Source organism: Phodopus roborovskii, unplaced genomic scaffold, assembly GCF_943737965.1.
Source record: "Phodopus roborovskii unplaced genomic scaffold, PHOROB, whole genome shotgun sequence".
In the NCBI taxonomy this organism is placed as follows: domain Eukaryota; kingdom Metazoa; phylum Chordata; class Mammalia; order Rodentia; family Cricetidae; genus Phodopus; species Phodopus roborovskii.
Window position 1 is genome coordinate 11,473,140 of NW_026126636.1, and position 13,123 is coordinate 11,486,262.

General features: G+C 47.9%; 2 protein-coding genes across 2 annotated transcripts in view; both read right to left on the minus strand.

Moving 5' to 3' along the window:
* Bbc3 (BCL2 binding component 3) overlaps window positions 1-13,123 on the minus strand; it is a 256,886-nt gene that overhangs the window by 133,516 nt on the left and 110,247 nt on the right. The gene's annotated exons all lie outside the window — the stretch shown is intronic.
* Tmem160 (transmembrane protein 160) lies at window positions 84-2,303 on the minus strand. The gene is made up of 3 exons (XM_051206930.1): window positions 2,055-2,303; window positions 837-929; window positions 84-419 (listed from the first exon to the last, which is right to left on the minus strand). Exons 1-3 carry the CDS (start codon window positions 2,260-2,262, stop codon window positions 154-156), a joined length of 567 nt encoding a protein of 188 aa, XP_051062887.1. The 5' UTR covers window positions 2,263-2,303; the 3' UTR covers window positions 84-153.

Here is a 13,123-nt window from a genome sequence, read left to right on the forward strand (position 1 = left end):
CTCCTCCATCTGCCTCATCCCTATTGGTTGCCCTCCTCTCCCTTCCCCGCCTCCCCAGATAACAGGAGCCATCACTCGTAGTCTTGAACTGCTGAAGGGTCAGGTTTAATGTCCCAGTCGTCCGGCCCGGCCAGTCCCCCACAGCTCTGCTGTTTACTCAGGTGGTGGCCGGCCTGCTTCATCTGGGCCTTCCGCAGGGGCTGCCCCGTCATCATCAGGCACCAATTCCACGTCCAGTTCCAACTGGCCCATGTAGAGGCCTACAGCACAAGCCCACAGCAGACTGGCAGCCAACACTGACCCCACACCAGCGGCAGCACCCGCAAGAGACAGTTGCATGGGTCCCCGTAGCGCCGCTAGGCCCACTGCATAGGAGGCTCCGCCCCACACCACGCACAGGCCACCCAGCAGGAAGAAGCCTGTGGAAGAAGGAGCAGAAATCAATAGTTGCAGGGTCCAGGGTATCCCAAGAGGCCGACAGGATGATGGATGGGCACAGGGCTGAGCAAGACCTCTAATGACAGATAGCATGAGGTTGGAAGAGCCAACAGTGGTGTCTACACCTTTAATCCCACCACTGGGAAGGCAGAGGTGGGCGGATTTCTGAGTTCAAAGCCAGAGCAAGTTCCAGGATATCCAGGGCTACACAGAGAAACCCTGTCTCGAAAAATAACCAAAAACATAAAAACGTAAAAATGTTGGAGATGTTCAACGGTAGAGCACATAGCTGGAAAAGTCACCAGTGAGGGTCTGGGGGTGTTAGGTGGGGTAAGAGGACTTGGCAGTGGAGAGAAGGAGGAGGTCTCCATTCCCCATATGGGAGGGTCAGTACTCACCGTAGGCAGCTTCCCGGCCCATGTCACTCTGCATGAAGGAGATGACACCAATGCCTGATGCCAGAAGTCCATTTCGGAACCAGGAGAGGAAAGCTGTTGGGGATGGGTGAAGGTGGAGCTCTGAATCAGCCAAGCCCGGCTTCCTTGATACCTTCCTCTTACTCAGACAGTCAATCCAGCCACGTGCTCATACCTTCCGGGAAGCGGTCTGCAAGCCCCATTCCCCTACCCAGGACATTCTTTTTTTTTTTTTTTTTCGAGACTGGGTGTCTCTGTGTAGCTCTTGTAGACCAGGCTGGCCTCTACCTCGCAGAGATCCGCCTGCCTCTGCCTCCCGAGTGCTGGGATTAAAGACGTGCACCACCATTGCCCGGCTACCCCGGACATCCTAAGCCCCTTTTGAGCAGTGTTTGAAGACAGTCTCTGTCTAACCCAGAGGAAAATCTAAAGCAAAAATTGAAGACATCCAGTTTGAAGATGGGAAGTCTTTCCAAGTTGGCTTACTTGTACATCCTGTGGCCTTCCCTTTCTTCCTCAGTCCTCCGGGACAAACTTCTCCTCCCGGGCCTGCCTCCAGCCTCCCCCATCTCCTAAGTGGAAACAGCTTCTACCTAGCATGGCTTCCTGCATTTGCCCACATCTCCCCGAGTGCTGCCAAAAGGCTGCTTCCACTACTAGTCCCATCTTAGACCCGACTGGCTCCAATCTGTCAACCCACTGTCCTATTTGAGGTCCCTCCCCCTGCAGCCTAGCTCGCCTCTCCCTCCAATCAGCACACATCTTCTCTACCATTGGTTGCGCGCTGGTCCAATCCGGAACTTCCCCATCTTCTGCGGATAGCCACACTCTTGTCTTATTCCTGGTGCTCCCCTCTGCAATCCGAACCGACTTCCCAGATGCAGGCATCTCGCCCCCTCTCAGGTGCCTCTGCAACCATCTCTCACCCAGGCGGGTGTGGTGCCATCGGGCTACCTCTCCTAACCGTAATGCCCCCCACCACCACTAATCCGTGCTGTACCCCATTAGCCAGGTCCCGCAAGGTGGTACCCTATGCGGCCAGGCTGCGAAATCTCCCATCCTGCGCTTACATGTAGAACCTGCCCTCCCCCCCCCAGCCCGGGCCCCCAATTCCCAGCAGATGCACGCTGCACCCTCGCCGCTCACTCCCACGCGAGCACCACTCCGGCACAGCGGTCGACCCCTGTCCCTGCTACAAACCTGTCTCGTGTGCCTTGCGGAGGAGCCAAGCGTCCGCGCGATCGAGCTCAGACACCGGGGGCGGCGAGGCCCCTGCGCGTGGACCGTGGCCGGGGGCGAAGGATCCGCGCGAGCCCCCGCTGCGAGGCCGCTGGGGTGGCAGCAGCGACCCCCGGAAGCGCAGGCGGGCCAGGCGCGCGACCCGAGCCCACCACCAGCCGCCTCCCATAGCTCGCAATGGGGCCCAGACATACGCTCCGCCCCACAGGCCGATTGTAGGCTGCATGCCAGGTCACTCACGAGGACAGCCTCGCCGATTGGTCAAAGTCCCCGCCACTCTATTCTGGTATACAGTCCCTATTTGGTCATTCTTGCGGTGTCTCCACCTCTGTCCTCTGTGCCGGTAGTGTGTGGCCCACCTTATTTTATAGTTAGACTACAAATCCCAGAGATCAATGCGCTCAAGACAGGTCGGCCTGCAGAAGGCCGCGTCGCGATGTCTGCTGGGACTTGTAGTAAAAAATTAATTTCTCTCAACAGCCAGGAAACAAAACTTGTACTAGGAGCTTAACATAGAAACTTTGTAAGACTCGGGTGAACCCAGGTGTAATAATTCTCTCGGCTGATGCAGCAATCCAAATCAGACCAAATCAAACCGAATTAGAAAAGGCCCACGTTTACTGGATACAGCGCTCCCAGATGGCCATCCAGTTCCCCAGGAAGGAGACGGGAAAGGGAGATCGGAAAAAGCAAACCTAGAGTTTGTTCTCTAGGGGATAGTTTAAATACCCTGTGGGAATGGTCTTGCGTATCTCTGGGGGGAGGGGCCATCATTTGGCGGGCTCTCTGAGATGCAGCAGGGTTTGGAGGGAGATGAGTAAGGGGGTTTGGGTGGAACTTCCTCCGTTACATTCCAGACTCTTGGAGTATACGGATGCCAGGGGCTGGGGTGAAGCTTCCACCTTAACATCCCAGACTCTTTCGGTATATGGACTCCGGTTCGTGTCTGGCTCCTTACTGCTGGTGAGGGACGATGTGGGCGAGGGAGGAGTCAGTGGGAGGACAGGTGGGTTTATGCTCAGTGGGTGGTATGAGTGAAGTATTTATTCCTTTAGCTGCCAGCCTGTAGACCTCAAGCACCTGTTCCTAGAGGAGGCGGAGAAGGCAGGTTGCTAGGAGAAAAAAATAGACTGTTATCATTGGCCCTGTGAATGGCGCTAGCCATGGAAGCGAGACAGCTGTCAGAAAGAAGGGAATGGATAAGTGTCCTGGCAGGGCAGAGGAGGCAAGGGCTAATGAATGAGACACGGAGCAGATGTGTCCTTCATTGGGACATCTTGGGAGACCGGAGGGTGGAGGGTTCCTGAATAGGTGCCTGATTGAGCCTGCAGAGCCAGTACCAATGGTGAAGTCCCAGGAGCTGGTGCAGGTGTTATCTGGAGGACCCTCTGTGGGTTGACCTAGGCCCGGGCAGGAAGAGAGAACCTGTAAGATGTGCTCGAAAATGGGTTGGGTAAAATGGGTTCTGGAGAGTTTTTATCAGGCCAGATTTCTTGATATAGAAGAACTTCTCCCACGAGAAGGGGAAGTCAGGGACCATCAGGTCCTAGGGGGTCTCAGAGGTCATGGTGGGAGAATTCTATTTTATTTTTTCAGCATCAAGGCTGTGACATAAGGCTTTGCACATGGTACAAATGTCTTCCACACCTCCAGCCCTTGGTTTAATGAATTACTATGTAGTCTAGGCCATGGTACTATGTTGTACAACCTGGCCTTAAACTTGATCCTCCTGCCTCAGACTCAGGAGTGCCGGGATCATAGGCATGTACCTCATCATGCCTAGCTCAGGACACCCGTGATATATGTTCCTTCATCTACCACTTGAAATCTCTTCTCTTTCAGACAAGGCGGCATATGGTCCAGCTTTGCCTCAAACTGGCTATGTAGCTTAGAGCAACTTTGAATTCCTGATCCTCCTGCATTCACCCTTCGGAGTGCTGGGAGTATAGGCCTGCAGCTGCATGCCTGTCTGATGTGGTAGGGGAGGGTCTGCTGAGCAAGCATCCTACCAACTGAGCTCCAACCCCAGCTCAAGAGCTTGAAATTTCAAGGGAGGAAAGGGTGAAAGCTAGCAGGGGCTGGCCTCAGAGAGATGCAGGCTCAAATGGATAGCCAGCGCCCTGCTTGCTTACAGGGAACATTCCACAAGAGGCTTAAATGAGAACTGAAAGTGCCAGAGACAACATTTTTCACACTCTGTGGCTAGGGAAAGGCTCTAGGTTTGTGTGTACAGGAAAGGAAAGAATAACAATCATTTGAATGCCAGGAAGGGTCAGAGCAGAGAAAGCCAAATCCTCCTTAAAGAGGTTTTACCTGGTCAGCTGGTGATTAGGCCTGAGGTTTGAAGGACAATTAACTGGGAACTCAAACTCAGAGATCTGCCAGCCTCTCTGCCTCCAAGGCTTGAGACACCACTACGAAGCTTCTTTATTTCCTTTTTTTCTTTTTTCTTTTTTTTGACAGGGTTTCTCTGTGCAACAGTCCTGCTGTCCTGGAACTCCCTCTGTAGACCAGACTGGCCTCAGACTCACAGAGATCCACGTGCCTCTGCCTCCTGGGTGCTAAGATTAAAGGCGTGCGCCACCATGCCCAGTCTTCCAACTTCTTTCTTAATGGTGTTTATTTTTATTGTATGGATGTTTTGCCTGCAGGTTCCCAATATGTGTGCCTAGTCCCCCATGGTGGTCAGAAGAGGCATCTTATCACCTGGAACTAGAGTTATACAAGACTATGAGCCACCATGTGGGTGCTGGGAACCGAACCTGGGTCCTCTAAAAGAGTTCATCTCTTAACAGCTGAACCATCTCTCCAGCCCCAAGGCCCTAAGTTTTCATTCCCAACATTACAAAAAAAAAAAAAAAAAAAAAAAAAAGAAAGAAAGAAAAAGAAAAAAAATTGAGTCTTCTCTGGAAGTCAAAAAACTTATATATTTCTGGATCTGGCCCTATCTTCCAGTGCTTGTAAATCCTATGTTTGGTGGTTTGAATGAGACACACTCACACACACACCCTCAGTCACACACAAGTTTCTCTCTCTCACACACACACTCACGTAGTCTCTCACAATCACACACACACACACTCTCAGAAGTTTCTCACACTCAGTCACTCACACTCACACACACACACTCACACCATAGGCCTTCGTATTTCCTTAATATTTAAACACTTGGCCCCTGTAAGAAGTAAGGTTTTTCTGTCTGCCACTGGTCTGGTCCCGCCGCCGCGCCAGCCCCAATTAACACACTGAGACTCTGTATTTGATATAATGCTGTTGGCCAGGTACTAGTTTCTTATCGGCTAGCTCTGTCTTGAGTATTAACCCATTTCTGTTAATCTACATTTTTCCACGTGGTCTTACCAGAGAGCCGGCTGTCATCCTGCTCTCTCCAGACTCTCCATCTTGACTCCTCCTTCCTACTTCCTCTTTCCTCCTTGTCTCCTAGTCCCTCCTATCTTCCTTTCCTATTGGCCAACAGTGCTTTATTCATTAACCAGTATGAGAAACATATTTACAGAATGACAGAAAAAGAGAAAACCTATCTTCAAACAGCCAAAAGACACTTAACATGTAGTTACCTACAGAAAAAAAAAAAAAAAAACAGCTCTCCAAAAACAATCACTTAATGAAGAGGAATCTGATTTATGGTAAAAATATTTAAACTATTTCTATACAGAAATCTATGTCTCTTTACTATCTAGGTTTCCTGTAGTCCCAATTCATGTAAACCAGTGCTGGCTTTGGAGTTGGACTTGGCTTTCCTTCTCTAAATTCAAGCATGTTATTAAGACTAAATCCACGGTTTCTGCCTTAAATCAAGAAGCCAAATGGTGTAAGGCAGAAGAAAACAAAATCTGGGGACTCATTCGCTATACGCAATTTTCTCTCTGAAATCCTAATTTTCTCATATACATTTTAATGCTTATTGTTGCCTTTCCCTAATGCATACCTTAAAAACTTAAATATTTTACTGTAATATTGATGTTTAAGTTTTCCATAAGGAATACTAACATTTCCTAACAGCAATCTTTGAACTCTCCGGAAAGAAGATGGGGCCCCACGTCGTCATTTTCACTTGACTCAATCTGATGCATCTGGACTATAAACATCACCCTAAAACCAGTTTAAGACTGTTTTGCTCGAGACAACTCATGACTAGCTAGCTGTAATGGTGCACCTTCTTATTACACCCTGGCAAGAGTTTCAAATTGAACTGCAGTCAAGCATTTTCTGCCACACAGTGAGTGACTAGCTACATATGTCACAGCCAGTTCTGTTGAGAAATTTTTTTCCCAGAGGATCCCATGGAGCAATCATCGTCCCATTTCAGCAGGAAGTAACCTTAAGATAATGACGCCCCCTTTCCCTACTCTTGGAATTTGGGGATAATATTCATCTTCTTTGGATTGGTTTCCACTTATGATGTTTTATGCACATTATTCTTACCATATTCTATGTATGTATACTTTTCTTATATTCAAGACATTTTGTATATTGATACAATTTGGGATATTTATCATGCTGCCCTTTATAGTTCTACTTCTTGTCTAGACATTTCTACTCTACCTCTATTTTAGGGATTTATATGTATGTGTAAGGAGTAGGGTTTTCCTCCCACCGCCTAGTCTTGTCCCGCTGCCGCGCCAGCCCCAAATAACGCACAGAGACTCTGTATTTGATATTATGCTGTTGGCCCGGTACTGTTTCTTAATGGCTAGCTCTGTCTTAAGTATTAACCCATTTCTGCTAATCTAGTATTTACACGTGGTCTTCTCTTACTGGGGAGCCGGCCGGCATTCTGCTTTCTCCAGACTCTCCATCTTGACCCCTCCTTACTCCTTCCTCTTTCCTCCTTGTCTCCTAGTCCCTCCTATCTTCCTTTCCTATTGGCCAACAGTGCTTTATTCATTAACCAGTATGAGAAACATATATACATAATGGCATCTCCTATCATGTATGTATATGTACATAGTTACATTGTTTAGGTATTTGTCCCTGCTTTACTCAGGGAAGTTTCATTCAGTTTTTTAGCTAAGTTCCTGAGTAGTACAGATTATCTTCACTCATGTTTCCTTTAGCTATGAGATTAGTCAGACATCAATGCTCAATCTTCAATCACTTCATAGACATGCAGAACATGGCATTTAAGTGTTTTAATATTAGTACTCCATTGACATGAGACACTGTTGCTCGTGACAGCACCGTGCACTTTCCTGAAAATATGTTGGACATTGTTGGACATTGTTGTCGCTCCTTCTGGAGTCCATTCTCACCTCAGCTAATGGCCTCTTGGGCAAATAACTGCCCCCACCTTGACCACTGATTTGGACATGCGGTCCTATGTGCTTGCAGGAGACACATGTAGAAGACAGCTGGACCTTGCCAAGTCAGGGTAAGACAGCCATTCTACCTCCCTGCTGTTGTTGTGGTCTGTCAAGTTCTCTTGGCCTTAGCCAAAACTGGCTGTACTAACGTTGCTGTGAGACCTAGGGTGACTGTCCAGGTGGCTTGCTGTTTCTGTCCTCGCTGCACCTTTTGGAAGTTGCCCATCCGCACTTCCTGTCTACCCTAGTATCGTTATTTTCCTTCTCAGGTCTTGATGAGGTTGGAGATTAAACTATCACAACTATTATTCTCTCTTCCTAGTTAGATATATTAGGTACTAGACTTACGTTTTCCAGCTTAGGACAACTCTATTGTAAACTCTGTTATGCCTTCACCCTAGGACTAGATATGTAAGTCCTTTTGTTCTCGATTTTCCTTTTCTTAGAGCACCCTTGTTATTCACTGTTTTGTATAGTTTTGTATAAAGCCTAAATCTTTTCTTTAGACTAAAAGGGGAATTGTAGTGAGATATTCACTTTGTCTCCTTCTGTGGCACTGACCACACCCATTGGGGGGTGGATCCAGGGGCGGAAGTGACCTAGGGAACTAGGTCTGAGGAGGCGTGGTACAGTGCTCTCTTGCAAGCCGCACAGGGACAGGAGGACTTCCAGAGGAATTCTTGGAAGCAGGAACCTGTTGGTGTTCACCTGTCTATGTTGTGAGTTATTTCTCCCTGAATAAATATCTGTTCGGCCTAATTGTTTATTCTGGTCCTTATTAAACCACGATAGGCCCCCAGTTGGTGATTCTGTTTGCGCAGGTTTAGGTGGTGCAGCCCTGATGAAGTGCATCACTGGGGGCGGGGCTTTGAGGGTCTGTGGCCCCACCCACTTGTAGTTGAGATGGGATGGGTCTGTTTCCTGTACCTGCCTGCTGTTCTGTCCTGCCATGATGGAACCTTATCCCTCTATAACTGCGAGTCCAAATAAACTCTTCTAGCTTTGGTTATGGTGTTTCATCTCAGCAACAGAAAAATAACTAAAATACTGTGTGCCCTATAGGAGTCGCGGGCTCTTGGAGAAGCCAGCCTTGCCTATGGTATCAGGGTGACAGTGGTCTTATGTGTAGACTGGTCGTCCTAGTATCATGCTTGCCTCTGTTCACCTAAACTCTCTTGAGCTGTTCCCCAAATGGGCACCAGCATGTGACCACATGAAGTCCCAGGGGGAGTTGAGGGAACCCGAGGCTTACCAGGACCCTGGCCCCTTGCTGGTACATTTAGGTAGGTACTCTCCCAAGGGAGCCATGTCGCAATACAAGAACTCCCCCTACTCCCAAAGATTTATTTATTATGGCATGTCTGCTTGCAGGCCAGAAGAGGGCACCAGATCATATTACAGATGGTTGTGAGCTATTATGCCAATGCTGGGAATTGAACTCAGGACTTCTAGAAGAGCAGCCAGTGAGCGCTTTTAACCTCTGAGCTATCTCTGCAGCATTCCCCTTTCCTTTTGGTATAGAGATTGCGCATCAACTGTGACTACCACCAGATTCGTTCCTTACTGACTATTCTAGACTGGAACTCACAGAAATCCACCTATCCACCTGCCTCTGCATCCAAAGTGCTCTGATTAAAGTTATGAGTTACACCTGGCTCTAGATAATTTTTTGCTTGCTTTTCTTAAAATTTATTTATTTATTTATTTATTTAAAGCTGGACAGCAGGATTGACATATTTCTTTAGTCCAGCACTTAGGAGGCAGAAGCAAGTGGATCTCTGTGAGTTCAAGGCCAGCCTGGTCTACAGAGTGAGTTCCATGTTTGCCAGGGCTACACAGAGAAACCCTGCCTTGAAAATTAAAAAAAAAAAAAAAAAAAAAAAAAAAGAAAGGAAAAGAAAAAAAGAAACTTAAGGCTTTGAGTATGCTGGACTCTCTGAGTACAATTCATCCATCTTTCAGGTTTTAATTTGGGGGTCTCACTGAGTTGCCCAGGCTAGCCCAGAACTCACTATCCTCTTCCTTCAGCTTCCTGAGTGCTGGGAATTAAATTGCTAGTCTGTGTCAATTTGTTACAGCCACAGCAAGAAGCGTTACAGTTGCCAAGACAGCCAACAGGAAAGGGAAGTGTACAGCTCTGCATGTCAGTAGAACGTCTAGTCTGTTAATATTTTTTATTTAATTAGGTTCTTTTGGTTTTTTATTTTTAGTTTTTTAAAACAGGGTTTCTGTGTAGCCCTGGCAGTCCTAGAACTCAGTCTGTACACCAGGATGGTCTCCAATTCACAAAGATCCTCTTGCCTTGGCTTCCCGACTGCTGGGATTAAAGGTGTACACCACTACTGCCCAGCTCTTTTGATTTTTTTTTTTTTTTTTTTTTTTTTTGAGACATGGTCTGTGTTGCCCTGGCTGTCCTGATACTATGTAGACCAGGCTGGTCTCTAATGTAGGCATCTGTCTGACTCTGCCTCCAGAGTGCCTGGACTAAAGGTGTATTCCACCACCACCCAGCTAATTAGTTATATTAAAAAAAAAAAATGTATAGAGGCTGGCTCAGCAGTTAAGAACACTCAATCACTGCTCTTGCAGAGGGGACCAGGGTTCAATTCCCAGCACCCACATGGTAGCTCGCCACTATCTATAACTCCAGTCCCAGGGGATCTGACACCTTCACACCAATGCATATAAAATAAAAAGCTAAACAATTTTTTAAAAAAATAAAATCGTTAACATTTTTAGGTGAGTATGGTTTTGTGTGTGTTAATGCAGTGCCCACAGCCAGGTGTCTGATTTCTCTGATCTGGACGTAGAGTTACCATCAAACATGGGTCCTGGAGACTGATCTAGAGTGTGCTAAGAACTGTGGGTGTTCTTAAAGGCTGTGCAATCACTTCCAGGCTCCCTGGTAATTACGTTGTTTTGTAGCTATCTATGGCTGTCTTGGAATTCACTATGTAGAGCAGACTGTCCCTGCCTCCACAGTGCTGGGACCTGGAATGCCCTCCCTGACACTTTAACTGGAGGAGTCTTCCTAAAAGATCACTCAGGGGGCAGAGTTTACTGCATGCACCAAAGAAGTTCAAAACAGACTAATTAGCTCACGCTCTGTCCATAGTTCCTATACTGTATTAGAAGAGAAACGTGGTGCTGCCAACGGTTTGCTAAGGGGAATAACTTATTCCCACTGTTTACTTGGATATTTATCATGCTGGTGGGGATCCCAGGTGGGTGTGTCATTAAAGGAAGGGTCTGTGTGCAGAATACAGTGTGTGCCTTGCCCCACGCACTGTTGTGTGCACAGCCCGAGCCAGGTGGAGTTCCTAAATGCCACGAATAGGTTGCTGAAGTATTGGCTATGCTTGCCGGTCTCCCTAAGCAAGAGAGCCACTTACTTGTTTCATTCCTTCATTCGTTCACTACGTAGGTCAGGCTGGCCCTCCTAAGTCCACTCTCCTCTCTCCCTATTTAACTCCACATGGAAACTTCTCTGAAACTCACAAATAAACTCCAGGGTCTCAGGAGATGCCTTGGCGGGCAGAACAATTGCCCTACAAGCATAAGGACATGAGTTTGGATCCCTAGCACCCACATAAATGCTGGACAGACATTGACACTCCACCTGTAACCCCAGTGCATGGTTCCAGATGGGAGATCCCCACCCCAGCACAAACCGGTCCCTGGCTCTACACCCAGCATTATGTATGTGGGAGATCTGGTGGTTACAACAGTAACTTTAGCACTGGAGAACAAGAAAGCAGGGCAATCCGAAATTCACAGCTGTAGAGCAAGGTGGAGGCCTGTCTCAAAAACCAAAGACCAAGCCATGCTATGCTGGGCAGAGTGCTGCACACCTTTCTATCCATCACTCAGGCAGAGGCAGAGGCAGGTGGATCTCTGTGAATTCAAGGTCAGCCTGGTCTACAGAGTGAGTTCCAGGACAGCTAGGGCTGTTACACAAAGAAACCCTATCAAGAAAAACCAAAACCAACCAACAAACCAACCAACCAAACAAACAAACAAAAAAACCCTTATTGTCCTAGAGCTGGATGGTGGTGTCCCACATCTTTCTATTTATTTATTTTGGTTTTTCGAGACAACGGTTTCTCTGTATTGCTTTGCAGCCTGTCCTGGACCTAGCTCTACAGACCAGGCTGGCCTTGAACTCAGAGATTCACCTGCCTCTGTCTCCTAGTGTTGGGATTAAAGGCGTGGGCCACCAACGTCCAGCAGGTGTCCCACATCTTTAATCCCAGCACTAGGAAGCAGAGGCAGGTGAATCTCTGTGAGTTCGAGGCCAGCCTGGTCTACAGAGTGAGTTCCAGGACAGCCAGGGCTGTCACACAGAGAGATCATGTCTCAAAAACACCAAAATAAATAAAAACTAACCAAAACACAGGGGGAAGAGATGGGAGGGACTGGGAAGTTGGCAGAAACCATCTACAGTCTACTTGGGGGGAAACAGCAGAAAACGGTGAATAAGAAGGGAAAGACAGTAGGAGTCACTCGCCTGTGACCCTAGTGCTTGGAAGACACAGGCTGGAGCAGCACCAGTTAAAGCCAGCCTGGGCCACAAGGTCCTGTCTGGGAAGAAAGAATGGTACTTGTGCTTTTGAGTGCTGGGGAGTGTCACGAGGCCCTTGCTTGCTTGCTGTCGCTGAGCTAAACCCCAACTCTCTGCCTTCATGGCTGGGGGCTCATGAAGGAGGTCCAAGGGTGTTAGCTACGTGTACTTTTAAGAGCCCTGGTTGCTTTTCCAGAGGATCCAGGCTCCTTCACACAGCACCCAAATGGCAGCTCACAACTCCAGTTCCAGGATGCTGTGCCCTTTTCTGGCCTCCAAAAAGCATCAGGGACATAGATGGTACATAGATGTCCATGCAGGCAAAACAGTTCTCTGTAGGTTTGGAGCCTGTCCTGGACCTCGCTCTGTAGACCAGGCTAGCCTCGAACTCAGAGATCTGCCTCCCAAATGCTGGGATTAAAGGCATGGAAGTTCCTCCTGGTTCAGCCTCCCAAGTGCTAGGGTGACTAGTGTGCTCTGCTCAGGCTATGGCTGTTATCTGAGTGTCTGGGGACGGAGGGTGTGGCAGGCCTGGCTCCCCGCAGGCACAAAGCCCTGGGTTTGATCTCACTGTAAGGAAGAACGAGAGAGCTTCGCTCCCTGCCTTCCTTGTTTGTTCCCTGGCGGGGCAGAGATGACACTAGACTGCCAGGCTGTTTAAAATAACTGCATCCTTTAATGGCAGTAATACAATTACTGGATTAAGAGACCACATGAGAGAAGGCAGGTGAGGTTTCTGGAAGACAGATACTGAGTACAAAAGGGGGTGGGAGAGCCATGCGACGACCATTGTAAAAATACAGTACGTTATATACATATTTGCACCATCGACTTTCAACTCAGAAATACTATTTACACTTTTGTTACAATCCTGGTTAGAGAACATTTTTCTTTAAAAGTGTGGCCTGATGGCAGGTGGGGATTCGAGCGGAGTTCCTTGTCCCGCGAGGGTCTTCAGCTAACTATTTCAAGAGGAGGGCTCCAGATTCCATCTCACCCACAGATTTCAGATTTAAAAATTTATTTTATTTTTCTTTAATAAAAGAAAAAGATTTCTTTTTCTAATGTAGACCAGGCTGGCTTTGAACTCGTGATCCTCCTGCCTCCGTCTCCTGAGTGCTGGGATGACAGGTACGCACTACCAA

Excerpts from the sequence above, each read along its gene's own strand:
- Tmem160 (XM_051206930.1), bottom strand. The coding sequence starts at position 2,262 with ATGGGAGGCGGCTGGTGGTGGGCTCGGGTCGCGCGCCTGGCCCGCCTG. Across the intron at positions 930-2,054 it reads CCGCAAGGCACACGAGACAG|CTTTCCTCTCCTGGTTCCGA; the intron begins GTTTGTAGCAGG and ends CATCCCCAACAG. Across the intron at positions 420-836 it reads GGGCCGGGAAGCTGCCTACG|GCTTCTTCCTGCTGGGTGGC; the intron begins GTGAGTACTGAC and ends CTTCTTCCACAG.